Raw genomic sequence first — 27923 nt, 5'->3', positions numbered from 1 at the left:
GCGCCGTTAGAGGGGAGCGGCGGGGAGGGGGCGCTGGCGGCCCCCGGGGGGGGGCTGGGGCGGCGCGGGACGGGCGGGAGGCCCGTCTCCTCCTCACCTTGATGTGGAAGCGGATGAGGGCCAGGCGGATGCAGTGCGCCATGCAGACGGGCGGTAGGAACCAGACCTTGGGCGGCGGGGTGCCCTTGTTCTGGACGTGGCTGACGATCTGCTGCGCCGTCTGGCGCTCGTTGCCCTGGCGCTTCACCCACTCGTGGAGCCGGGCCTTCTCCAGGGCGCCGTTGAAGAAGACGAAGAGCTCGATGTTGCCGTTGAAGCAGGCCTTGGCCAGGGCCGCCAGGTAGCCCAGCATGTGGTTCCACTGCCCGCCGCTCACCCAGTCCGTGTAGAAGCCGCCGTAGAGCCGGTGCAGGCAGTTGTCGGCGTCGATGAGGAGGCGCAGCGGGGTCTGAGGGGGCCGCTGGCGGCCCCCACCCACGAGGCTGCCCCGCGCCAGCTTCTGCAGCTCGACGGGCACCACGGCGCTGGGGCAGTGCTTCTCGATGTAGTCCTGGAAACCCTGCACTCCCATGGTGAGGACCGGGCGGCGGCGGCAGCGGCGGCGGGCGGGCGAGCGGGGGCCCGGCGGCGGCGGCGGCGGCAGCGGCGGCGGCGGCGGGGTCTGGGCTCGGGCCGGGCGGCGCGGCGGCGGCTGTAGTTGCGGGTGGGCGGTGGGAGCGGTGGAGCCGGGTGGGAGCGCTGGCTGCCGTCGGTGGCCGTTCAGGGGGGAGTTGTATGGATTAGTGGGGGGCTCATGGCTGCTGCGGCCGCCATGTGCTGCTCTCACAGAGCCATGGCTCGGGGATCCGGGCTGCTGCCGCTGCGGCTCCGACTGCCGGGGGGAGGGGGAGCGGCACAGCGCGCAGGAAGCCAACCCGCCGCCGCCGCCGCCTGCGGCAGGGAGAGCGGAACAGGCGGGACTTGGCGGCGGCCGCCGCTGCCACTCACAGGCAGCGCGGGGCGCGCACACGGGGCGCCGGGGGGGGGGGGGGGGGCGGAGAGCGCGCCCCGAGCGCCGCCGCCGGTGCCCGGTGCCCGCCGCCCTCACGGCCCCCCGCGCTGCCCTGCCCTGCCCTGCGGCACTGGGGCGGCGGGGCCCGCGCAGCCCGCCCGCCGCGGCGGTTGCATAACCCAAGCATGCGCGGGAGCGCGGGCGGAAGCGGGTGGCGGGGAAGGGGAGGGGGCTCGGGGGGCGGCGGGGGAGTGGCGGAGGGAGGCGAGCGGCCGCGCGGGGGGCGGCGGGAGCCCGCTCGGGCCCGGCCGCGCCGCGGCGAGCTCGGCTCGCTCCGCCGCCCCTCGCCGTCTTGGCCGCCACCCCCGCGGGGCCGCCGAGGCGGCGTGGCGGGCCGGGCCGCGCCGCGAGTTCCCGGGCAGCGGCGTTCCTCTTCGGCCCCGCTGCCGCCGGCGGCCGGGGCGGGGCAGCGCAGCGCGGCCGCCGCCATGGCGAGGCCGAGGCGGGGAAGCGGCGCCCCGGGGCGCCTGTGGTTGCCCCGCGGCTCCGAGGTCCCCGGCCGTGACGGGGTCCCGGCGAGCGGCGGCCGCGCAGCCGCGGACAGCAGAAGTACCCGCGGGGCGGTTCGGCCGGGCGCGGGGTGCCGCAGAGCCCCGGGCCCTCCGGTCCCGGGCTCGGGCTCTCTGAGCGGCGCTGAGCGTTCCCTCCCCTCTTGGCGGAAAGGGCAGTCGCGGCCGTTATTTACAAATAGTAATTACGGGCTCTCCTGGCCTCGCCCGCAGCCGGGTATTTACGGCTGCCGGTGGAACTTGCAGCTGATCTGGATGGCCTTTGCGCCCTGGATAGATTTAAAAGCGGCTGCTTGCACCTTGAGGCCTGCCATCCGCTGGTTAGCTGAGCTCTTGTCGTGACTGGTAAATGAGCATAAACCTAAACTACTGGGGAAGAAAAAAACCCCGTTCTTTTCTGCACAGGCAGTGAGGAATTACCTTTCTTGAGGTTCAGCCGGATGACATTATTTTTTACCAGGCCGACATTAGGGTTGTGTCCAAGCTTCAGAAGTTGCGTGCAGTTTGTCACTGAAATAATAACATAGCGTCTGAGTAGTTCTCTGCTGTGCAGGTGTCAAGAAAACATCAAGCTGCACATGCTGTATATTCACATTAATGGTTTATTAATCAGGAAAAGATGTATTCCTAATGAGACTTCAGTCAGGCTGGATTGGCACTTACAGTAAATATTCCCACTGGGGAATAGCTATTTCTTAAGGAGTGGGTTGGTTCGCTCGCAGGCAGTGCAGCGCTAACGCAAGGCTGCTCGGTGGATGTTTATTCGAGACCACCTGGTACAGAATAAGGATGGTGAAATAAAGACGACTGCAAAAGCTAGGGACATAGTCAATGAGAAATACACGTTTCTTCCTAGAAATCTGTGTTGGTAATAATCTGAGAGTGTGGTTTCCTAAGTAAATAGTCTGATCTCTTTCCAAACTACTTTTCTCTTAGACTTCCTAGAGTAGGCACATGTTACTATAACATCAAAATAATAAAACACTGTAGAACACCTTGAAAGACACACAAAAAATGATGGTAGACTAATGGTGCTAATAGAAGGAAAGAGGATCAAGGAGAAGGAACTTCAGAATTCCAAATAGCCCAAAACACACCAAAATTTGGTCAAAAGAACAAGTTCTGCCATACCTGAAGTGCATAAAAAGCAGGTGATCAGATATGCCTACGTGTATTCAATGCTCTAACCAAATAGTACAAAGTTTGATCAAAACCAGGACAGGCCATTCTCTAATTAGTCTTGGGAAGTGAGCAATAGTTGATGCAAGAAGAATTCAATACTTGAGTCATTAACTGTCTCACAGGATATTTAGGTTCAACAGTCTTAGGAGTGGCAAGTCATGTATAAATAAAATACCTCCTAAGTTTACTTGGGTTTTTTTTTCTTGTTTTGTTGTTGTTTAAGAAGGAAAACTAGTCAAAAGCATCTGCCACCAGAAGCCTGGCTGTTAACGTCCTGACACTTCCCCTGGAGTTAGATAGACAGAGCAGAACTGAATGCTGCCGGGCTCGTGTGCCCATCCACAAGCATGACCCTCCCTCCCCAAAAGAAAACAGAAGAGAGAGGGAAAAACAGAAGGGGGAACAAGGTGCTTAAAGAAGTTATTTATTTGACACAAATAGCTGTTTTCCTGCAACTAAACCTTTGGCCAGACAAGAAGGCAACAGAAAAGAAGTGTAATTTAGGGACAGCAAAATTACACTGGAAAACAGGTAGACTAAGATAGACTTAAAGAGCGACTAGCCAAAGGCATGAAGACAAGGTGTTTTTTCATCAACCAGGGGCAGAAAGCCTGCAGGTTTCATCGGGTTATCTGCAGATAAGAAAATGGCGCAACGGAGGAAAACACATTGAAGAGCTTGCTTTCTCAGCACTGAGACACAACACATTTCACTGTTACTAGATGTTGGTTGTGTAAGGGAAGGGTTAATAAAGATTAACGTTAAAGCCAGTGACTCATTATCCAACCTGAATAGAAGAGAATTAGGAGTGGCTCCCTAGAAGGAAGGAACTGAACAGTCATTAGGAAGAACTCCTAATGAATAACCATGTCAGGGCAAGAACATAGAGATGAATGTTATCATTTTAGTCTTGATTCCTCTGTTAACGAAACTTGGTCCCACTGTGAGATGAATATGGACGTAGGCTGTGGAATAGGCTATCCACGGTAACCTTGATAGGTACATTTGCCTGGGAATAATTGATACGCATATTATCCATGGGAAACACTTGCTTCACATGATTTCCCTTAATATTTCTCCTCCTTTCTCACCCTGGTGTGTCTCGCCGTGGAGCTGCTACCCCAGAACTTCCCAGTTCTTGCTGCTGCAGGAGAAAAACTCCCAGTCTTCCTCCTTACTGCTGGGTCTGTGAGCAGCCATGGGTTCGTCCTGTGGGAAAGATGATACTTTTCTGCGTTGTTACTTCAGTGCTCAAAGTGAAATATGTCTTATTATTTCGGTAGTAAATTTGAATGCAGACATTTGCAAATAAACTTCCAATGAATGTTAACATTCTGCTGTTAGCTATGACTATTATTAGCTGCCCTGTTTCCCTTCCCTGTCATCTGGAGCATTTGACTGTAGTAGGGGTAAATAGCATGCAGCAATGAAACTGGCCCTTGTTTCTCCTATGGTGTATTGCTTGCATATCTACTTATTAACAAACAACTTTGCTTACAGAAGCTTGCAGAACCTTCATGTGATTTATATAAAAACCAGGAAAATTGTACTGGGACACTTCTGCAGGTTGATTTACCTTCATCCTCAGTACGTATGTTGTCTCAAGTGATTTCCTTTGTTTGCTTGTTTAAGTTATAGGCATGCCTGCCACTTAGTCTAAAATAGTTGTGAAAACAGTAGAAATTGAAGAAGAATTACTTAGTTTTTAAAAAATTTGGGGGGACAAAATTTGTCACTCATTGTAGTCTTGCTCTAATTTTGTATCATAGTACTTGCTACTAGGTGAGACATCCCTTTCTTGTATCTTAGGTTGGTGGAGTTAAACCATATACAAACACAGAAAATTTATACAACTAAAGAATTTCCACGTTCAGGTATCTCATTTTCATGTTCAGGTATCTCTCTATAGCCTTCCAAAATATCTACAAATACCATCTCACTTTAGCATACAATAACTTTTTTTAAGTATCTGTGATGCCTATGATGGAATATTTTCCTCTTAGGACAAAAAACCTTGTATATGGGAGACACCTAACTGAGTCATTTAAATGCTTATCAGTCTCTCCATCAGCATCAGCTGTTAGAGGAGTTTCAGTCTATTTCTGGAACTTCTTCCTTTCTCAGCTTTCTGCAAGACGTAAGATTGCAGAAACCCATAGGTGATTTGTCAGCTTAAATAGATTTATTGCTAACAGTTAATTTTTTTCTTAGTCAACAAGAAGGAATATTATTCTTCCAGCAGCAATTGGGTGATATCAATTCCCACAGTTTCTTTTGTAAAACTTTCTCTTTGCAAATAAGACTTTGCTGAAGTTTTTAGTTTCAGCTGATCTGCTCTCCCCCATCAAGCATTAATTTAAAATTCAACTTCCACCATAACTTCAAATTGTGAGAAACTAGTTGTACTGATATCTGGTGAATATGACTTGCATCTTTTTGCTGGTATCAAGCCTTTTCTGTTGGCTGTGTATGTGTACGTATCCGCTCTGTTTTGCCACAGCAAGGAACTTTTTGCAGGAGACTAGTGCTAGAGAGGAGAATATTCGTCTGCGCTTTCTCACTGGCCGCTATGAATTTTGGTGATGGATCGCTTTGCAGCATCTTAATTTGCTTTTCAGTGCTGTTCTTGCATCGGCCACGTAGAATTTGTGCCTTTCTCAAGCTCTCCGTCTCTTTTAGCTTAAGCGACTGGTTGAGCACTGTTAGCAAAGGCTGTAGGGGATGCACAGGAAACTGCAGTCCACTGATTTTTTTTTTCATTCTTCTCCCTTACCAGCTGGCCTAATAGACCTTTAATGTTTTGTGAGAGTTGACAGTAAATCCTACTTCTTCTTTGCCCATCTAAGATAGGGGTGCTATTCTGGCTCTCAGGAAGTCTGCTCTCCTTGCGCTTGCCCAGTGGTGACCATACAGGAAGAAGTCTTTTCTGTTTTTTTCCCCTCCTACTGGCATCTACTTTTTTATTTACCTTAACAGAATGCAGATTTATCCAGAGCATGTTCTTCCTCATTCCATTTTTCACACTTAGGCAAAAGCCATTTTGTCGTAAGGTGTTTTATTTCGTGCGTCCGCCTTTGCTATCAAGACAAACTGCTGTTGATTCTTGATTAACTCTTCAGAGATTTTCTCACATTTCTGGCCCTTTGTTAATTGCAGTAAGTTATTTAAGAACTGTCAGTCTTTCCCAAAATTGCTAAATCCTCCTCAGTTCTTGCACATTGAGAGTGTTTTCTGTACGCTGTCCCTGATGATAGCTTCCCGTGAAGAGGAGGCTAATCCAAATGGCTGACACCAGGGCAGAAGCCCAGCAAAGACACCAGTGGTGGAACAAAGACTCTTTTTTCAGTGTCTTCATATTATTTGGGAATTTCACTTGGCATCTTAATTTTGCTGTGAGCTCGTTGTAATACTTTCTCCATTACGGTTGTTGGCCTGTGTTTTGGTGTGTTGTCCGTCACCCAGCAGACAGACTTTTTTTTAGTATCACTAACAATTACCAATGCAAAACACTAGCAAACGGCTCCCCTGGAGTGCCTATTCTAAGAGTTGTGGCTATGACAAACCCCGCATCACATTTTCGAGTACCTGGTCTCTTGTTCCTCCTGAACCAATACGTATTTTTTTGTGTTTGAAAAAAGCAGGTTTAGGAAGTGTACTGTATTTGAATGAACTGGGCAACAATTTACGTTTCTTGTATAGAATGGTGAATGCAGAGAGAGGGAGTGAAGGCGTAATGCCACAAAAACAGCATCACGAGGGGCTGCGTTATCTTCCTGGGCGGATATTACAAGACCGCTTGTTGGCAACCACTTCTGAATTGCACTTTTTTTCTATTTTCTTGGGCTAGTTGACCCATTAATATCCTCTTCGAGTCTATTTTTTTCCTCTCCCTCTTTTCCAAAGGCATCTGCTGCTTTCCAAATAATTTCTTTAGACCATTCAAATACTAGTAAAACACGCCAGGCCAACACTGAAATCTTTTGTAGACAGGGCATATCTGAAAGCACGCCGCTTGCTCCGTGAATGGCAGAGGAAGAGAAAAGAACTTCTACGAAAGCCTGCTGTGAAGCCCACGTTAAGATGAAGCACTGTGTAGTCCAAGGACCAATCCAAAGAAAAGATGATTAAAAAGCCATCGTACTTTAGTAGAGCCACTGCTACACTCAAATGCGAAATTTTTGATTGTATGTAGAGGCCAACCCGTTAGGAGCTAGGCCCTGTACAAACATGGGGTAAATGACAATATTGCTCCAGCAAACTTCTAGAGCAAGAAAATGACTGGCAGCGAGTCCTCCGAGTGTATGGGAAAAGCAGCCTCGCAGAGGAGGGGGCAAGTGACGCCGTCTGAAAGAATTCCTCCTTTCAGAGAACAAGCAGCGCTTTCACAGCAGTGGATACTTAGCCGTGGCACGCAGTATACAGATTACATCAGGTCCATTCGCTGCCTTTTTAATTATTTTTAAAAAACAAAAGCGTGAAAATTTTCAGTTCTAAATTTGAATTTTCAAGAGTAAAAGCATAACTAATAAAGGCATTATGAAGCAGGCAACAGGAGCTGGTGGAGAGCAATAGCACTGGTTCTTCAAAAACCTGGAACAGTAGCACGCTGTTCCCTTGGTATTAATGAATAGTTGTGTGAGACGTACAAAAAGCCAGTATTTAAAGTATATTCTACAGCGCTTTTTGCAGGAGCATCAATAGTATTACAAACAGATACTAATACATTACTATAGCTAGATGCTACAACAAATACGATGCATTTGCAAGTGGTATCATCGGAAGAGCACATAGGAGCTAAAAATATATACTGTGGCCATTTCAGAAGAGCAGCTATTTACACATCTAACACTTTAAAAACATGTCATTTTTATTGGCATTTATGCAATTAACACAAGTATCTAAAGCATGTAAGTGACAGATTTAGCTACCTAAATGTGGGATATGGATGCCAGGTTTGGGAACGCCATCCAAGCCAGACCTTCGCTTTCAGTCTGCTACAGTAACTAAATTCTTCATCTTACCCAAACACATGCCAGCATGGTCTACCAGTGCATCATCCGTAGATGTAGACAGCTCAGTTATTTGTCTTACCACGTACTGCCCTTATTTCATCCCTACGACTCTTGCTGCACAAAGCTGTGCTCTAAAAGTCAAGTAAAAAAAAAAAAAAAAATTTATTTGAATTGCAAAGTATAAATTTGTGGGGCCGTGCCGGCTTGAATCTGCGCACAGGCTGAAATGAGCTCTACAAAATCCAGGCTTTTCAATGCAGTGGGCTGGACACAAGGGATACTTTGTGCCGTTGCCTTTCCAGTCGCATAATGGCTCTCCATGTCTGTCCTGCGGGCACAGCAGCCACTCCTGGGACGAGGTGCTCCTTGAGCTGGTGCAGTTAGAGAAGAGGAAAAGCAGGCACAATCCTCCTGTTGTCCAGATCTGGCTCACGAGCCACCAATTAGACTGTTCTGAACTACAGCGCTCAGTTCAAAGGGCTGCTAATTGTGTTTTAATGACAATTTAAATGATACTGCTGATCATTTCAGAAGCATCCAGATGACTAATTACTAGGAGTCTATGTGGTGCTTTAAGCAGGGAAAGCACTGTAGAAACATGAAGTAACATTAATGTTCTCAATGGCCTTCAATGCCCTCCCACGTATCAAAAGCATTGTCTCTTGTTCATAGGCCCAAACCTCTGCCCTGGCTGCTCACATCTGTCATTCAGCTGCCCAGCTGCAGCAGATGTTTTTTGCAGCATCCTGGAAATAAGTAAAAGGAGCAGCGATTCAAAATTACCTACATTCATTAACCAGAATTCTACCAATATTAATAAAATATACTAGTAATAGATATTTGATATCATCGATAACAATAAACTAAAATTGTTACGACATCCCCACTTCAGAACATTTTACCTTAAATACTGGCTCGATCGAAATGAACCTCTGAACAAAGCGTGGTCCGGATGTTTAAATAAGCTCGCCAGAAATGCAAGCGCCTGTTCGTCGCGGGTGTTATTTCTTTCCTCCATGTTGCAGCCACGCAGGAGGAGCGGTGGGGAACCCGGCCGGGCTGCGGAGCGCACAGCGCCAGAGCTGTGCTTGTGCCGCGGGTCCCAGGGATTTCGGTTTCCAAGGCTGGCAAGTCAATACGCGCCAGAAACATTAAATTCCTTTCCAAATGTTTACTTGTATTTTGTACAAGATGCCCATAGTCTGTTGAGGAACCCATTCTCCAGAAAAAATATTTAGAGTGCAAGTCACAGTTTTCCCCTTCAGAAATTCAGCCAAAACACACCGAATCTGCTAACCACTGACAACATAGTGGTGGTCAAGATGTTTATACATAAAACACTATATCAGTGAGAGTAAAGCACGCATCTTGCCCGTGCAATAGATATCCAGTAATGAAATGGAAAAGCTGGCTAAGCCCTTTTCTAAAATACATGATTTTATGAGAATATAAGTTAACTGTAGTACAGTGGATTTTAAATGCCAAATCTAAGCAATTAATTAGAATTTTGAAGAGACTTTTACTGGTGCAGGAAAAAAAAGGAGGCTTGTTTTCTCATTGGAAAATAAAATGCTTGTAAATAAATACTAATGCTGATTTTTTTGGTGAAGATTTATGTGAGATTAATCCCTTTACAGTCCTCGAGTGTATTAGGTTTCCCTAATCTACCCTCAATTTTATGTGCAATTGCAGGCATAGGACGAGAGCGAGGAGCTAGCTCTGCTCTGCGACCAGGCACGCAGCAAAGAGGGTGAGATCATCTATGTACACTTTACACCTGAAGCCAGTGATTTTGTGCCTGTAGTTGCATGAGCACCTGTTTGTGTGAGCAAGCCCCTGAAACTGCTTTAAGAGAGACATTTGTTTATGCAGATAAGGTGGCTGGTTACAAAACAATGAGATTCGCACATGGGAAGAATTTTGCATGCAATTTTCAAGATGCCTTTTTTGCAGCCATTTGATCCAGGAGTTTTGCTTTCCACATAAATGATCTGTCTCCCTTGCTTGGGTAATGCTTTAAGCATGTTATTTGTGTTCCTCTCCTTTTTCTTAAGGCTGTGCGGCGATGGTGTCTTTGGAAATTGAAGTCTTGAAAAATTCTTGCACTTTGTTACGAAGTGCTGTTTTTTTCCTCTTACAACATTGATGGTGTTTGAAACTGAGTAGATCCGAGGGCAAGTAATTCCTCCCTTTTCTGTTTCAGGAAACGTTTGCCTTAACTGCCAGTATGTGCTTACAAATCTCACAGCTTGTACAGAATAGCAGACCTGAGCTGATGCCAGAAAAGTGCTGGTCTGGTAAGAGGTAACGTTTAAATTTATGTATTTCCAGATTTTTTAATGAAAGATTGTTCACATTTGGTTTTCATTCTTTTCGGAAAGGTCTGAGATATTGGTGGTTTAGTTTTTTTGCCTGATTTATACAGATTACTTTCTCATCCTCATTTATTCTTTTAAAGATATATCACTTGAAATTTACCCTGTGATTTTCTTGCCTTTAATGTAAGTTAGGAAAGCATTTAAAATTTAGAGAATGAAATATTTTTGAATAACAGCAACTCTTTTGCAAGAGATGAAAAGAGTTAAAAAACCAGCAAGCTTGTCACTTGATGACAGAAAACCTTACTTCTGAAAGTCGTACAAACATGCAGCCTGGCCTGCGTTCAATGTCTTGACTGCCATAAAACTAGAAACATTAATTAGCATAAATTCATCGTCTAGTTCTGAAAAGGGAAAAAAAAAAAAAAGTAAATATTACATAGTTCTCAGTAACGAGATTTTTATTTTCCAGAAGACGTCAGTTTAATTCTCCAGATACTCTCAGTATATAGAGCAACTTTTGATCTCCCCCTACATAATACAGTGCGGGAGAGTGTCTCTTTAAATTCATTTATAAAATAATTCAGGACTGTGGGTGTCTTTGATCTGTTCCTCTCTGCTAAAGTACAGAAGAGAAGAACATGTCGCTTAGCAACCCCGCGCCGGAATGGGGGGGGGGGAGGGATGGATGGTCCAGTCACAAAAGGGAAAGATTAATCCCCGTCAGAAAACTAAACTTCTGACAACACTTCTCTAAAATGAAGCAAGCAAACAAACAAACACGGGTGTTTGCAGAATGAGGTAATTTCACTTTTTTCTTTTTTTTTTTTTTTTACCCCACTTCTGGTCTATTAATAGTAATCTTAGAACCAAATCAGAAAATCAGGCACGGGATAGGCAACGCAGTCTTAAATAGCTTCAGGACTGGGTTGCAGTCAAAGGGAAGCTGAAGTTTTATTTTTAAACTGGTTAAGCATATTTTAAATTGAATTAGTGTTGTCAAGACTAATCATAATTAATTTCATACTGCAGTTTTTGTCTGAACACTTCAAATAAATTTCGTGTGGAGTCCCATCCTATTTTACAGTTGGACAGCTTAAGTGTCACCGGACTGATTATTTAGGGTCACTTACCCTGTTGTAAATAAAACCCTAGATTTCTCTAAATGGTTACCAGGCTGTGATTAGCTGGTAACTAGGTAACATCTTAGTAACTCTGAAAAAAATATCAGTTAGGAAAGTAACTTTGCACTGAAGTAGATGAGCAGCACTCGGACAACCTCTAGCATTTCTGCAGCTGCAAGATGATAATGTCCCGCAGAGCAGTGGCAGGAGTGGGTACCATCTCGAACCACTCCTGCTCTTTCCATTTCTGACCAGTGTTGTCCTAGACCAGCCCTAATTTACCTTTTTCTTTCGCACGAGAACTGAAACATCAAACCCCACAGCCCTGCATGGCTGAGTTATGGAAGAGAAAACTGCTGCAAAAAACTGCAAGAGGAAGAATGACAGAACTATTTTAAATGTAGCCCACTTCAACATGTTTCACACAGATGAAAAATATCTCATAATTAAATAAAGGTAAATTGTTATGCCTCATCTTATATTAAAGATCATAAAGCTTATTTAAAATCTTCTTAATTTTTATTCCACTTCCAAATCACCTATAACTTATTACTGAACATATCGCTGTACAGTTAAGAGAACCCCTAAATGCTAATGGTTCACGTTTCTCCCAGAGCTCAGTACAGGCAATTCCGCACTCAAATTCTGTAGTAAAATTGCAGATTATTAGAGCAAATACCTACCTTGATCCACAGGCTAGGAGCTTATCTAAACTGGCATCTGTTGCATATTCCAGCAATTACAAACATACTTGAAACTAGACATTATTGAACTCTGAAGTGACGCTTATTTTTATCTAGTAAGGGAAGCGGTAAATGATAGCATGGACCTCATTAAGATCTAAGTTTCTTAGAATAGCGTACCTAAGAATTTAATACATAAGTAGCAAGAGAATTTTTTATTACCCATATGTAGCAAAGACCTATAGAGTAGAATCCCGTCTCCAATGAGCTCAATGGGAATTTTACTAGTTACTGCAGGGGTGCCTGGATTTTACCCAGGATCTCCGAGAGTGTGCTTTTTGTATGGGCAAATGCTTCTGTAATGTGATTCTTTGGAGAAATTTAATTAAAGAGAAATGTGTAAGGCACTTGGCATTAAGTGATCTAAGTTTGTTAACGTACAGTATTTAGAATGAAGCCCAAATTAGAAGCAAATAATGCTAACTCAACTGTGAGCATTTCAATAAAAATTACTTTATGAAGAAGCTTGTGTACTCTCTGCTTTTTTATTTTTAACAAATATTTTCTATATGCTTTCATTTTTATGATCCAAACAAATTTAGAGGCTTTATCTGAAATGTCACAGTCTGAAGCAAACACTATTGACTTTATCTTTGCTCTGAATTACACCAGGGTCAACAATTCTTTACTGTAACTTAATACTGAATAAGTATTTTTGCTGACTGCTGAAATTGAGTGGGCAGAGGAGTCCAGCAACAGTAGAACTCTTTTACTTGCACTTATGTTTACAGTACCAGTTCATATACTTAGTGGGTTTTATTTTTAGGAAACAGAAATATGTAATATCCATGAGGCTAAGATTATCTTCGCTGGAGATTCTTGTTGTTACAAAAAATTTATGTGATTCCTCCAACAGAGACGGAACAGCTCCGGCTTTTCAAACACGCAAGCAGACTTTGTGAGACTGATAGTTTGGAGGAATACATTTTGGACTACGCTGACTTAAAAACATGTACAATTAACATAGCTTTCTGGTTATGGCATTCAAGTTACCAGATCAGGATGATACATGAAAAAAATATGCAGATAAGGCATGATTTGCCCAAACATGTCATCAGAAACTGACTTCCTAAAGGTATGTCTCAAGCTGGAGAATGAAAACACAGATGTGTGATATTTTTTCCATTTCAGAGCAATCATTATAATATCACTATGATGCAGACTACCTTCACGACTTCATAATCACGGTACTGACAGAGGGAGAGTAATCTAAATTCCCAGAAGCATCGTGTTGGAGCACTCTCAGTTTAGTGCAAAAATTCTTGAAAATATACTTGGTGGAGAACTGGGCCCAGCTGACAGTATTGGGGAAAAGAAGATTTTCTTTGGTGTGGGACATTACACTGCGACAGCCTCTGTTCCTAGGGAAGAATCTCTATCTAAAATATATCAGACTCTTTCTTTCTCTTGTAATGTCCTCCTAAATGAAAATAGACTTATTCAGCTTTTTTCATGATGCATAGAAAAGTTTGAAGTTAAAAATAAATCTCAGATCCTTCTCAGTAGAGGGACAATGGCTGTCTTTTCTCTTTATCTTTAAGAAAAAAGCACACTGGTCCCATTGCCCTCTGCAAAACAGTAGGTCATCACAGAAAGGTTTTTTGGTATTTGAAGCTCAGTTTCCCCAGTGATCAGTACTTACAGCAATGAGAACTGCAGCAGTTTCAGAGAAGCTGGACATCTTTACTGCTTGCAATACTACCACAACATGTCTGACTCCAGCACCAGAAAGCTGGCATAAAAATGGACTGGAAAATTCACTGACATGCTTTGGTGTTGCATATATGCAGAATTTGAAAGGAACAGGAGAGTTTATTTTTAAAAGGAAATTAATAAAAGCTATTATAAGGCTATGCAAAATAATGGGTGGTATAAAGGAAGGTCAGGAAATTTCTTGTTGTTTTTCTCACCATGTAAGGAACATGGGCATTCACAGAGGGAGATACATTACGCAAAAAAAAAAAAAAAAAACCAAACCAAAAAAAACCCACAAAAGAACCTGTTCCCTGTTCGATTTCATGATGTGCCCTTGCTGCCAAGTCTGTCCCCTGACCCAGCTCAGCTGAGAGGGGATCGTTGGACAGCCTGCCCCAAACCAGCCCTGCTTGCTGCTGTCTCTCATCAGAGTTACCACAAGTAGCATCCGTGAGGTGTTGCAGCGCTGAAAATTTGTGAGTGGAAACACAGGGGTTTGCAGGAGAGAAAAAAAATGGTGCGGGGAGGTCCTCCTCCTTGGAAAGCCTGCTGAACGATACCTTTTTCCTTGGAAGAAGTCATATTTACGTGGGGAATTTACATGTACCAGTGACTGTGGCAGAATATTTCTGAGGAAGCCCCTTGTTAATATTTTGGCAGCATGAGAGTGTTTTTTCCCAATTGCAAATGTCACTCCATCTGCCACAAAGCCATTGGTTCCAAGAGTCACTCCTTCCCTGTTAAAGGGGCATCACAGAAACATTATGTTTGCTGTTGGGATATCAGGAGAGAAAAGCGATATGAATGTGTCGCACGCTGCAGTGTGCCCTGTCAGTGAAGAGTTTGCTGTGAGAAAACAAGCCAGCTGAGGAGGTGTATCTTCCTTGCTATATACTAGTGAGTGAACTTTTAGTTTAGCTGTGTTTAACATCATTTAGTTAAGATTTTGATAATGCCACTGGCTTGAATCTGAGTTATATCATAGAAATATTGGTGTGAAAGGACCCCTAGATTAACTCCCACCTTCCACTCAAAGCAGGACTGTCACCAGCACTGGATCAGGTCTGCTGGGATTTTACCTCGCCAAATCTTGGGTGTCCCCCTCTGAGTAACCTCTTCCAGTACTGCAGTATCCTCCCAGTGAAGCAGTTCTTCCTAATGCCCAGTCTGAACCTCCCAGGCTACAATGTGTGGCCACTGCCCTTTACTATACCATCTGTCTCTACCGAAAAGTGCGTTGGCCCCCTCTTCTTTCCAACTCCAGTTCAAGCAGTTGCAGCCTGCTATTAGATCACCCCTTAGCCTCCTCTGCACCAGGCTGAAAAGCCACAGGCTCCTCCGTCACCTGAAGCATGCGCTCTATGTCCCTGACCATCCCGGCAGCCCTCTCCTACCTTCCCTTCCCGTTTCTGAACCTCCTCTTGACCTGGGGGGCCCAAAGCCAGACACAGTATTCCAGGCATGACATTAGTGGTGCTGAGACAAGAATAATGAGTTTCCTCAATCTGCTGGCCACCCTTCTTCGAAAGCAGGCCAATGTGCAGTTTGTCCCATTTGCGGTGAGCATACCGTTGGCTCATATTTGACCTGACGTCCACCGTAACCTCCAGGTCCTCTCCAGGAGGGCTGCTGCTCAGCCAGACAGTTCCCAGCCTTATTCTGCCCAAGATGTGGGACTTTGTACATCTCGTTAAACTTGATGGGATTTCTGCTGGCTGGATCCCAAGTTCCTGAAGATCCCTCCACAAAAGTTAGTATTTGGCATGTCAACGACTCAACCCTAACTTAGTGTCATCTTCAGGTTTGTCGTTTTTGCATTCTATACCATCATCCAGGTCGTCAGTGAAGAGGCTAAATGGTATCAGCCCTGGTGTTGACCTTGGAGTACTCTGCTTCCTTCCAGCCACCAAACAGATGTTGAGCCATTGATGGCTATCTTTCAGTCTGGAATCTCTCTGAGTGAGCTTTCTGACTGTGACACACGAACTGAAGGAAGAGCTGGTTTTCTGTTCGGTACCTTAACTGGTAACGTATTCTTAAAGTGTTTCAGCAAATGGTAGCGGGCTACGCAGTGTGCAATAGTAGCAAAGCCAAAACATTGTTTAAATTTAGTAGAATTCTGTAAATAGGCTTCTAAAAATCACATTAAACAAGAAATGGTTCTTACCATGTAGACTTGCTACATTTTTCAATACCTAATCTAGCATTTTAGAGTATACAAAAGTTCTTTTGCAATTAAAAAAATTAACATTTGGCTTTTGTTCTGCATTGGAATCAAACTAACCTCTCACCATTCCCGGGAGCAGGAGGGAGAGTCCTCCACACCAGGACAGCCAGGGGACCTCTGCGGCACACTGGTCATCCACGTCCCACCCCTGCTTCAGCTCAGGGCCCGATCTCCTAAACCTCAGGTGCATCTCCCAACTGCTGCGTTATTGGCTTTCCTGGGACAGGTGGATGGCACTGTCTCTCTGCAGCCCCCAACATTTTCAAAGTCAAACATTGTTAACAGATCTCTGTCTCTTCAGAACACTCTGTTTTTAGCAAAGCATCACATGACCACAAAGATATCTTCCTGATTTGTTTTTTGAAATCTGCATTATAACAAGGAAAAAAGGTATGTGATTCCTTAAACCCAAAAGAGACATCCAACAGAAAACAACAAACTCAATTCTAAAATGACTATTTCAGTGATGACCTGTAATCTGTGCGGTTTCATCTACTTGATAATACCCAGCTTAGTGTTAGATCTAAAAAAAGAATGAAATGAGAAAATCATTCCTTTGATATGCATTAAATTATTCAGTTAGTAAATTAGTGAATCTTATTCTGAATGTTATTAGCTATTAGCATGTTACACTTCTTGATGTTGCTCATGAAGAATGCATATGAAAATGAGGAAGAGATTTCCCTTTTGAAGTTGCTGCCACTTGAGTTGTTGACATTTCTTTTAATTGGTGGCTGTCCTCTTGAATGCGGTATTCTGCTGTCTGTTTTTATGAGAGATTCTTAATTTTTAATTTGTTCTCTCATTGATTAGACTTTTTTTTTGAATGGGTAACTCTCAAAATAATTAGCCTTTCAGGGGAACCATGTTCTCCTAAATAGTTATTAATAAGTATCTCCCCCATTCAGTTTACTTAGGCCTTTTCATTAGGAGAATTTCAAGCTTACATCTGGCCTGGTTGAACTGTGCCTGGTACCACTGAAGACAGCAGGAATCTCACTGCAGATTTCAGGAAGAGCAAGATCAGACCCTAGGAGTGAAGAAAGATCATTTGCATTCTTAGGAAGATGTCTATTTTCTAGGAGAACCTACAAATGTTTCTTCAGGCTCCAGGGTAGGATTCAGGAGGGAGTGAAATGAGTGAAGAAAAACTAGGTAATTCCATCTGAACAAGGATACTGTCTTCAAAGACGCTATCAGCTTCAGCAGCTGGGCTAATGAGCCTCAATTATACTGCCAGTTTTACAGTACTGGAAATGTACAGCTCCCTTTTATTTAACGTCAATGTACGTTACATAAAAATAAACCCATTAAAACCAACAGTCATTCTGCATCTGAAGTTATTTTCCCACTGAAGAGCCAACGATCTTCCATAAGAACATACTTTGTTTTAGAAATTATTGCCAGTGTTACACTTGCAATTAAAGAGCATAGTGGATAATAAAATACTCCAACACGTCATGCATTGCTGCAATGATCTAATCCCATTCTGGTTCCTGTTTGGCTTCTCTAAGCCAGTTCTCATCCCTTCCCTTATTTGTGTCTTTAACCTTAAAATCTGCCTTGAGCATTGCCAGCTATTCTGCTGAAATGCAGTCATACTTTCGTATGTTAGACTCTCCTTTCTATTTGCTCTTTCAAAGCAGACTGGAACATCATCCTCACCCTTTCTCTACCTCCCTGTAAGCTCTCCTGCTCTCTCCCCTGCTTCCTCCACACTTGGTCATTAAGGAGCCTCTACCACAAGCATGAATTCGCCTATCATTCCTGGACAGAATTCTCTTCTGTCCAGACCAGAACCTCAGCCCATGTCTCTGGCATTTCTTCATGAAGGTGTAGTTATCTTTTCAAGGTCAGTATCTTAAAACGGGATTTTAGAGTCTCTTCCAAGTTTGTCCCATCAATTTATTTCCCAGTTTCTATGAACAGTATGATCACATTGATTTTTTTGTCATTCCCATCCACTGTCTCATCTTCAGAGAGGTTACACTATGGGTACAGACTGTATCTAAACTCAGCAGTTATTTCTCCATGACAGAAATGGCATTTAAGATATGTCCTTTTCTATCCCAGCTGAAAACTAAAGCTTTGAACCAGGCTCTGATGATCTTACGGCTCACATCCATAACATTCCTGCTTTCCAATGCCGTTAGAATGATAAAGTAAAATAATTTTCTCTAATTTATGGTCTCTTCAGCCTCTTTTTGTTTTCTGCTTCTCTTGTCATTTCAAAGAAGTTACTGCTCTTTGCTTTCCCAATACCCTCCTTGACCCACCTCCCCTAGCCAGCTCTTTCACCAGGAAATTACTGACTCATCCCTCCAACGGGTAATAATTCCAAAATTTCCTCTGTGGCCGAGAAGTCATTTCATGCACAAAGCTATCTCCTGATCTTCCTCAAAACGCTGTCAAAGGAGCCTTGTTTTCCTGTCTCGCGCACGGATGGGGTGGCAGCGGCCAAGGGTGTTGTTACCCATCAGCAGGACCAGCACCACCATCTCCTGGCTTCCATCTTCTCTCGCTTGTCTGTGTTTGTCTGGTTCATCCCCAGCACGTCACCTCCCTGCCCCAGGGTTGCCGTTTTTATCTGCATTTGTGGACGGCCAATTTCAGCGGGTTTTTAGTCCGTACTTAAGATTTTTATAAGCAACAGATAATAATAGCTGGCTATTTTGTTTCTGCTAGTACTGATTCTGCAATACCTAAAGACTAACATTTGCACTTGCTTGCAATAAATGCTAGTCATTTTTTTAGAAGAAATAGCTCAACAACTACAATAGAGAAAAAAGGGTCAGAAACATCAACATCACCTTTCAGATTGAAATCAGTATGAAAATAATGAAATTGAAAAAAAAATTAAAATAAAACGCAAGGTGATCCAACATGGGTTGTAAAAGTTGGTATAAATGGCTGACCAAACAACCATTACAGAGTCATAACTTAAAAGGGAAGCTTCACTTTGGAGAAGAGCAATGTTTATAGAGAGGCTAATTTTATTTTATTGAATACTATTAAAATACCTATTAAAAGTTATAAGTTGTAGTCTAAAATACTGCAGTGCGGCTCATAGAAGAGCTAGCACGGACTATGAAATGGCCTTACATGGTGATATATTTCTGGCATAATATAATACAAGCTATTTCAAGAATCCATTTTCAAGTAAGCTGTCTGGGTAGAGCCCTGTCCTCACTGAAATCAATAGGAGTTTTGCTAGCAACATCAGTGAAATGAGGTTTTCCTCTCAGTTTTAGCCTGTGCAAGATTAAATATTGGGTCAGGAATACAGTATTAGTTCTACTGCATGCAAGTACCAGTGATTTTAAATGCAGTGTCTGCTTAGGAGGATTACTAAATGAAGTTTGAAAAGTGATTTATTAATGGAAATCATTTTTTTTTGTTAATTAGTCCAGATTTCCTTATTGGTAGAAGTGTCATGTTATTTTGTTCGGTAGCATACCTCTGCTGTACCAGTAAGAAATATGCACTTAAGCTAGAGGCCTTTGGGCATGAGAGGTGGGTTGTTTCCCTTCCCTACTCCAGTGGAAAATCAACAAAAGCAAGCATTTAATAGTACGAATTCCATTATTACACAGCTTAGGAGCTTTGCAAGCACCCAAATGCTGCAAGTGCTATGATAATTTATCTTTGAACTTGTTAGTAACAATGCATAATTAACAAGTAAGCTGTAGGAACATGCAATTGCTATGTATTTACATGGTATTTGCCATGCAGTTGTGGTATAATTACAACGATTATACCTGCTCTGTAGAATAAGAGTACGTGGTGTACTTTATTTTGCATTATTTGACAGCACTTGGTCCAGTGAAGCAGAGCAGAGCGCGATGGAGTTTAACAAAGTATTTCATTCTGTTGTAGGTGGAAGCGAGCCACAGGTATGAAACTGCACGTGAATCTGCACAGAGTGCTGTTACTTAGGTGATCGCTGTGGCTTCTGGCTATTCAGGGTGGCAACCTTGCTTTTTGAGCTCAAGTTACTTATATTTTGGACTGCCGCCCTTTCAGTGATGTAAATGGTCTTGAAAATGCAGATTCAAAATAAGACAGACTAGGGTTTGGGTTCTTTTAGCATAGCAACTTTTTCCTCTCGTGTATAATATTGTAGGTCTCTATAATAATTACAGGTAAAAGAATGGATGGAAAGAATCTATCTTCTTCTAAAATTTTAAAAAACCGTATGCCAGCACATCACCATTTCTTTGCCCTAAAACTCCATTAGTATCAGAATACCAAATGTGAAGTCACATAACGTAGGCACTGGGAAAAAAATACCAGCTAATGGTGAAAAGTGCAAAGAAATATGCTGTGTCTCTGAGTTCATCACATTTTACGTGATTCAGCATAAACTATAAGTAAACCTAAATTAAAAGATTCTGTTATGTTGGGGATCCACATCTAGCAGGAAGAGGAATACCGTACACATCACTTGATGCAGGAACTGCTGTGCCACTTCTCTAAAATGGTGGCATTGGCCTTTAAACTAATGCATGTAGTATTACCCACTCAGAGGAGAAAATACAGACCTTTCTAGAGAGTGGATACGACACTACGCTCGTTAAGTAACGTAACAGAAACATGGATTTATTTGCTGTTGCTGAAGATGTAAAATTTAACTTTGGCATACAAGAAAACAATCTAAGAGCTCCCTATTCTACTCCAGGTGGAAGAAAAAGTAGGAGCTCATCTAAATATAAGTTATTATTGTTCAGCTTCATAATAATTTTCTTGTCTTGAGGGACTTGATTTATGAGTATAGCATTAAAAAAACATTCTTGCTCAGAAAGGCCAGCACTGTGACATGACAGGGCACGAATCATGATGTATTAATTTCCAGTTACTATGTTGGCTGCGTACAACTACATCACAAAAATGAGATGCAAATTAACACAATATAATTATCTTGTTCGAATGTCTCATGGTGATCTTACTCTCTGTGTTACAGCCAGCGCACTCACGGTTCATATCAGCCACCTCGGGTCCACTGATGTTAGGAAGGTGGCCGCGGCTCCCTGCGGGAGCTCCCATGGAGCGTGTGGCTCTCCTGTCCTCGCGGTTGGGCTGGAGTTGGCATCCAGGTTGGCAGACAAGCCTAAACTGCTTGTCTGAAAGTTGGGTTCAGGGAACTTTGATGCTTAGCATCAACAACTTATTTCTGTAGCAGACTAAATGAAGCAGACTAAATTATCCCAAGAGTTATTTATGAGCACCAAGAGTTAAAATTTTAGTCCATCTCAGATGATACAGCTTAAGAACATTAAGACGATGCATTGAGTCTTTTCTGCACTAACAAATTTAAAAATAACTTCAGAAGAAGCTTGTCTGAGAGCAAAATGTAACTTCCTTTTGCAAAATTCATATTTGAAAAAATGTTAATTGGTTTATGGCTTGCATTCTTCAGTATTTCTATGCAGTTTTGGGGGTTTTTTTATGAAAATAGGAAAACCTTGAAAAACAGTTAGAGTGGACCCTTTGTAAGGGACAATGGAAGAGATGCCTGTACATGTCCCAGTTACAATCACAGACATCATCATCCATGAATTTCATGACTTTTTCATTTCCATTTTTCCTACTTAACATCATAAAGCGCCTGGGTGACAGTTGCAGCAACTGTTTACATTATCTAAAATACCAGCAAAGCATTTCCACTGCATACCAACAAGAGCCAAGACCTGTACTTTACAAACGCCTTCAAGGCAAACATTTAAGGCCAACGGCAAGACTTGGATTTGAAATTCTAACTCTGGTGTATGATGGCACTTGGTGTTCCAGTTGACTTTTACCTCCTTTTCAATATTGCAGAGTCATTATTTCATTTTTCTTTTGAAGAGGACACATGGTAAAGTACCCAGATCCCTCTGAACAGTGCAGTCATTCTTTTAAACTTTTATCTGAAAAGAGGGTATTTTACAATCTGAGAAGGGCAGTTTCCTCCATCTAGAAAATTGAGAAGGGGAGGCTTTCCACTGACTCCAGCAGGGTCAGGAACAGGCTCTTCCACTAGTGTTTTGATACAGTCTTATTTTTCATTAAGATGCAACAATAACCAGGAGAATCCAGTAATTACTTCTGGGAATTAAGTAATTTTTAAATAGTGAAATTGTGCATCATTTCGGTCGTAATTTGGAACCCAACCACTTTATATGCCATTGAAAGCCTCATCTCTCACAAGGGATGTTTTGTGAGACTGAAATTGTAATGAACTGGGTTGAGACAAAAGCTCTGGCGAGGAGCAGATTCGAGCTGTGAAGTGGGTAAAAAAGCATTCTCTTCAGGGTTGGAAAAGCTATCTTCTAGTTAGCATGAAAATTACAGATGCATATAAACTGCAAGCATCTCAGTGAACATGCATCTATAAGTCTTAAATAATTTTCAATAAAATGTGCTTTCTATGTGAGTTTTCTAGGTTCAGAAGTGGGATTGTTCTCAGGGAGAATACTCAAAACCAGCTCTTTTGATGTTGTGTTCACAGAAACAGACACCACGTGATGCAAGTTCATATAGAATGAACGGAATTAGGACAAATGTTTGAAGACTTCTCACAACAAATTGCTCACAAATGATTTATGGCCAGAATTACTTGCAGAGTGATTACAGCACATGTTTTGGGAAAAAAAAAAAAGTCAAGAAAGTCAATCTGCTCGTGGACAAATAATGAAAAGACAAAGAGGAAAAAATCCTCTAACAAATATGAAACTGCAAATTATTCACTCAGCTCAGTTGGCAACAACCAATTTTACGGTAGTGGGAGCTTGTGGAGTAGGAGGCAACTGTATGAAGAATGATTGATTCAGTGTCTTATACTGCAATTCTGGAAGGGGTTCAACATCTAATTTAAAAGCCATTTTCCTCCTTTTACCCAGTAAAGAAAACAAAATGATAGTCAATGTCTGTGAGCTGTTTTGGGCAGACAGAATCTATTTTGTGTCTGTGCAGTCCTGTGGTCACTGACAAAGGCTAGCTCATAAGAAAGAGCAGTTATTTATTAGGAAAGATCTCTCTTGCCAGCAAAAAACCCAAAACCTATCTGAGGAAGGATATTGCCATCGTAATCCTCTTTGCATCTTCCCATTAGAGAGTAAAGGATTTGCCCTTCCAGAAGAGACACATAACCGGTCTTAAAACCCAGTGTACCTTTTCAGCCTTTGAGCTTTGGAGTCTTGCGTAAACTGCATCTCCACCAGCCCATCTTTCAGTCTATAGTAATAAAATGATCGGTGATTTACTCTCCTCTTGGAAGAATACAAAGCACACTTTGGACATCTCTCTCCTAGGACCGCCTTTTGTGTCTCCTTCCCCACGCCCTGGGAAGAGGCCAGCCACCTTCTGGGCAAGAGGCTCTGGGATGCCGCACTGGGATGCTGGCAGAGTTATCTTCTGCTCAGGATAGAGGGTGACTATAGCATGTTCTGTTTATGCCCGTGGCGTGGTGGGTGTGAGTTCAGCATTCAGATCCCCTTAACTCCTTACACATGTATTCTTGATTCAATATTTAATTCCTAATTTAATTCCTGAGCAGGCACATGCTATCTTTCAAAGGCATAGCAGATGCGAGGGAGTCCACTTGATCCCTGCTGCTTTACTTCACAAAAAACTTAAAATGCTAATGCTGTAAATAAGCATTACAGCACAATCTTTGGGTGAATGATATCATAGAATCATAGAATCATAGAATCATTTCGGTTGGAAAAGACCTTCAAGATCATCGAGTCCAACCATTAACCATGCCCCCTAAACCATGTCCTGATTTTAGTCATAGTGAAAGATTTTACAAGCTACTTTGAGCTAATAGAAGAATAGTTTTCATTTAAAACAGTGATGTGTTTGTTCCCATAAATGCTGATTGCCATAATTCTATTGTATGTTCTTGGCTTGGTTATACTGAGCTGAGTTAGCTTGTTATAAATTAACACTAACCATTGATTATAAATTAATTTTACTATTTCTATGTTTTTAGAGAGAAAGCTACCAGGACTGATACATTTCCCTGTCCACTAAAGGGAACAATGAAAAAAAGGTTTATTTCTGCAAGAATGTTCTAGACAACTTTTTCAACAAAGGATGTGCTGCAGAAGATGTTGTTCAGGAGCTATTTTATCAGCCCATTAGGATACAGGGTGAGGATATCTGCATCCAGTTGTGCTGTGCTGAAACCACTTTTAATTCCTGCCCTTTGTACCTTTCCTCCCATGCCTGAAATGTCTTTGGATGGTAATGGCAGTCCACCGCCGGGGAACGTTCTGCCCACCATTCTGTGCTTTAGGAGCCCTTTCTGCATCACCCGCCTGCACTTGGGACTGGAGCTCGGGGCACACAGTAGCTCATCGCCTGCAAAGTACTTGTGAGAGGACAGCGAACAGCTAATATGTTGGTGGACCAACTTCAGCAATTTCACTACAAAAGAGCTTTAATTCTGACTATAATCTGAATATAGACAGATTTCTCAGCCTGCTTCAGTCTACTAACTGCAGATACATGTGTAGGTTGTTTGATCCAGGTTAAAAAAACACCACTGGCCTTTGCCTTTACCCTCCCCATATGCAATTTTGGAAAGTTTGCCTAGAAAGGGTAACAAAATGTTCAGCTGCTGCAGGTCCTCCCAAGCCTACCAGCTTTTTTGCTTTTGTTTAATTTGCTATGTGATTAACTCCACTGCATTTCTGCCTGGCAGAATCTGTGACTAAAAATGCCCTATGAGTATACGTAGTATGCTGCAACACTGGTGGAAAGTAAATAAGACCATAGTCTTCATAATCACTGTTTTTCCAAAGAACTACTGCTCCCAGCAGACAGGCTATTTTAGGCTGTAAATGGAAATCAGAAAATGAGATTTTCTTTCCCTGCTAGTTCTTCTCCTGGGAATTTTACTGCTTTCCTCTGTGTACCTACTTTGGGTGTTAGTGGCAGCATATTGATAATACCAGTCTCTTGGAGGACTGATCACTGGAGCCTATTCTGAAATACACCAGTGAACATTGGAAATAATTTCCACTAGTACCAACATATTATTTGTTGATACAAAATTGAGCATTAGATCAAAACCAGATCTGGATAGCCTGATTTACTCCATGATTGAGGTGACAGTTCACTCAGAATTCAGGCTTGCAAAATAAGTAAAGATATTTCCTAGCTACCTGCACTTTCTGTTCTAATATTGGTAATATATTTGCATCTCTCAATTTTGCAGACTGTCTTTTACCTCCTGTTTGATGATCTAAGTCCAGTCACGAATGTAGACACTCTTGATTTGTAGTCCTGTCAATACCAGTGATGTCTGGCCTTGCCTCCAGTTTATAGCACAGACACTATCATCTAAATCATATGTATCATACGGATCTAATGCAAGATCTTTGCACGGTCTTTAAATCTGAGAAGTTCTAATTATCATTCTTAATACTTCATGTATTATGCATTTTTGTCTGGAAAAAGCTTTGTGTTACTAGGAATTCAAAAGATTAGGTTTTGCTACAGCAACATGCAAATCTGAGAACTTGAGAACAAATCATAATCTTTAGCATTAGCTGCCCCAAATGGCATTGAGAAGGATTTTCTGTGCTAGGAAATACCCTAATTATTTCGTGGCATGATTACTGCTCTGATATTATGCCTGTATCCCCACCATTTGATTAAATACTACTCACAAGCATCCTTTGACCTGCTGAGTAGCTGGTAATTTATTTTAGTCAACTGTAGTATTACTGAGAAGTGCTTTCTTTCTGCCTATATAAATAAAAAAAACTTTTAACCTTGCAAAAACGTTAATCATCCTATTTTCATCACTGAGTAGAAGGAGTGGGCTTTTTTGGGAGCAAACCTATTGAGTGGAAGATATCTTAGTCAACAAGGGTCAGCTCTGGCACTGAGAGCAGACGAAAGATTTTCAGAGAATATGTGAAAAAAACAACAGCTTTAAAAAATGTTTTCCGTTGTACCCAGACATCACATGTGATAATCCAGACAACACAAACTGTTGTCATAATCATGATCTGTCATTCTCATAGTCTTCCACTTTGCTTTGTCATTTACAGCATTCATGTGCTTGACTTTAAGCAGCCTGATGCTGTTTACCAGTTGCTTGGTTTGACCTTAAAAATATCATTAAAATTGCAAAAACGTTTAGAAAGTTGGAAAACTATTATCCAGGAAAAATTCTCAGAGCACAATGAAAGATGTGAAGTGACTGAACTCTTCGATTTACTCTGAAAAGGTCCTGTCTCCCTCTGCCTCTCCTTGCACGCCACCAGCTGCAAGTGCCCTTGCTAACGCTGCTTCCTCTGTACTTTTTCATGGCAGGCTCTCTTCCCTTTACAGGATTTATTCAGGCATCTTCATCCTCATCCTCGTCTAGCCCTCCTTCTGAAACAGCATGAGACCCAGCTACTACCTATTGCCCACCTTATTCCTCTGTTACCAAATCCAGACTTTCTTTTTTACCATTAATCGTAGTTACTTATCTGGACATGTTTTACCTCTGTCCTTCACGCCTTTAATCCCATGGTCTTCTATGTAAAGCCCCTCATCCCAGAACTCCGCTCCTGAACCACTACGGCTCCTCAAAATTAGAGGAGCAGTAGCGAGCAGATGAGACAGCTAGTTAGAAACACAGCACACACCATAATGTGGTTAGCCATATCCAGATCTATTGTTAATTTTGTAGCCTTTTCTGCAGAGACCCCTTTGTCTTTTCATGTACTGAGCAGCTGGAAGCAGGGAGTGTTTTTCTTCCCTTTGCTCGGCATCTCACACCGTAGAGGACATTATGGTTGTGGTCCCAGGGATGTCTAAGGCCCTGTACTTTCATTTTCCAAGTCCTTATCTCCTATGCTGCAGACTTACCGTCTTCGCATTCCTCGTTCGTAGCCCTTCAGCCTCCAGTTCCTCAGCTTTCCCTGTGCCATTCCCCAGCCGGAGCCTGATCAGGATAGATGGGACTACTCCAATGTTTACTGCTCGATTACTGTTGCTCAGCCACATCCCACAGTCCAGTTATCTCACTGATGAGATACTAAGCAAATAGGCATACCTGCTGGTGCCTCAGAGTGCTTTAACGTAATACTCAGAAGGTTAGTTATCCTGGAAATTTAACACACGCAATATCGCATAATGTACGTAGGTGTTTTTTTCCCCCATAAAAGGGGTCATTTAAGTCCTGAAAAGAAGAGCTGAAAACCAAAGCACAGGACTCCATAAGTAGATCAAATTGCTTCTAAAGTAACACTATCTTTTTTCTCCAACTCTGAAAAATCCATCAGAGGAAAGAGGAGTGAGGAATAACATCCCTGCTCTTGTCAATTCTGTTATAATTCCTACTGAAATAACAGGATAGTAGAAGAGAGAGTCACAAAAGAAAATAGGAAAGAATCCTTTGTCTAGAAAAAATGAACAGTTTAATTGATCCAAAAGGCTTATTCTTACTGGTGAAAATTATATGAGAAAAAGAAAAAGCAGAATTTGAGAAAAACAGGTCTATGGGAAGCTACCAAATTCAAGAATGAGGAGTTTAATTTTCATATAAATGCCAAAAATAAAAGAGCTCCTCTGGTGGTAAAGCGCAATCAACAGGTTGGGGCTTTGCAAAATCAAGCAGTGGCCTTTTGTGGCATCTGTTACCGTCAATACTATAAGAATAAAAGATACAATATTTCATAAAGGGATTTCCAAGAGGTTTTTAAGTGGAAGCGGTGCAGTTTTTTACAGAGTCACAGAACACGTTTGCTTTCAAGTTTACTGTATTCTCAGCCCATATAAGAACACTCTTAAGCAGAGATGTTTTTTCCCAAACTAAGCAGACAATTGTTTGCAATGGGAAGAGGAAATTAAATAGCTTGATAGGTTGCCATTCCTCCCTCTATCTGGTCAGTAGATTTAATCTTTACTTACATTATATAGGTGTGAGCAAAGAATTCGTATTCCATGAAATAAGGGTATACCTTACATGAAACTGAAGCTCAGCTGAGCACATCTTAAAGGAGCATGACTTGTAGGAGAACACAGGCTCAAAAAATCTTAAAAACTGACACATCAGGTTGAGCACCCTAAAACTGTGT

The 27923-nt window shown here is 42.5% G+C and overlaps 1 protein-coding gene and 1 long non-coding RNA gene across 5 annotated transcripts in view; one reads left to right on the top strand and one right to left on the bottom strand.

The window, feature by feature from the left end:
- The window catches only part of FAM120A (family with sequence similarity 120A), a 56278-nt gene extending 55275 nt beyond the window's left edge, over positions 1-1003 (bottom strand). For 2 of the 3 annotated variants that reach the window (XM_052778324.1, XM_052778323.1), the window contains exon 1: positions 98-1003. In XM_052778324.1, coding sequence (XP_052634284.1) covers positions 98-571 — 474 coding nt within the window. In that variant the 5' untranslated portion in view covers positions 572-1003. The remainder of the gene's footprint in view (positions 1-97) is intronic. The other variant, XM_052778322.1, reaches the window with a different exon arrangement.
- On the top strand, positions 439-25530 carry LOC128137419 (uncharacterized). 2 transcript variants are annotated; one of them, XR_008233691.1, is made up of 7 exons: positions 439-572; positions 9958-10058; positions 11497-13014; positions 14381-15659; positions 20822-20954; positions 23151-23269; positions 23834-25530. It is a non-coding gene; the product is annotated as an uncharacterized LOC128137419 (long non-coding RNA). The 2 variants fall into 2 exon arrangements; XR_008233690.1 differs by having other exon boundaries at positions 11369-13014.
- Positions 25531-27923: the final 2393 nt, after the last annotated feature.

The sequence above is a fragment of the Harpia harpyja genome, chromosome Z, assembly GCF_026419915.1.
Source record: "Harpia harpyja isolate bHarHar1 chromosome Z, bHarHar1 primary haplotype, whole genome shotgun sequence".
In the NCBI taxonomy this organism is placed as follows: Eukaryota; Metazoa; Chordata; class Aves; order Accipitriformes; family Accipitridae; genus Harpia; species Harpia harpyja.
The sequence above is the reverse complement of the archived record's forward strand: the minus strand, read 5'-3'. Positions and strand labels throughout refer to the sequence as shown.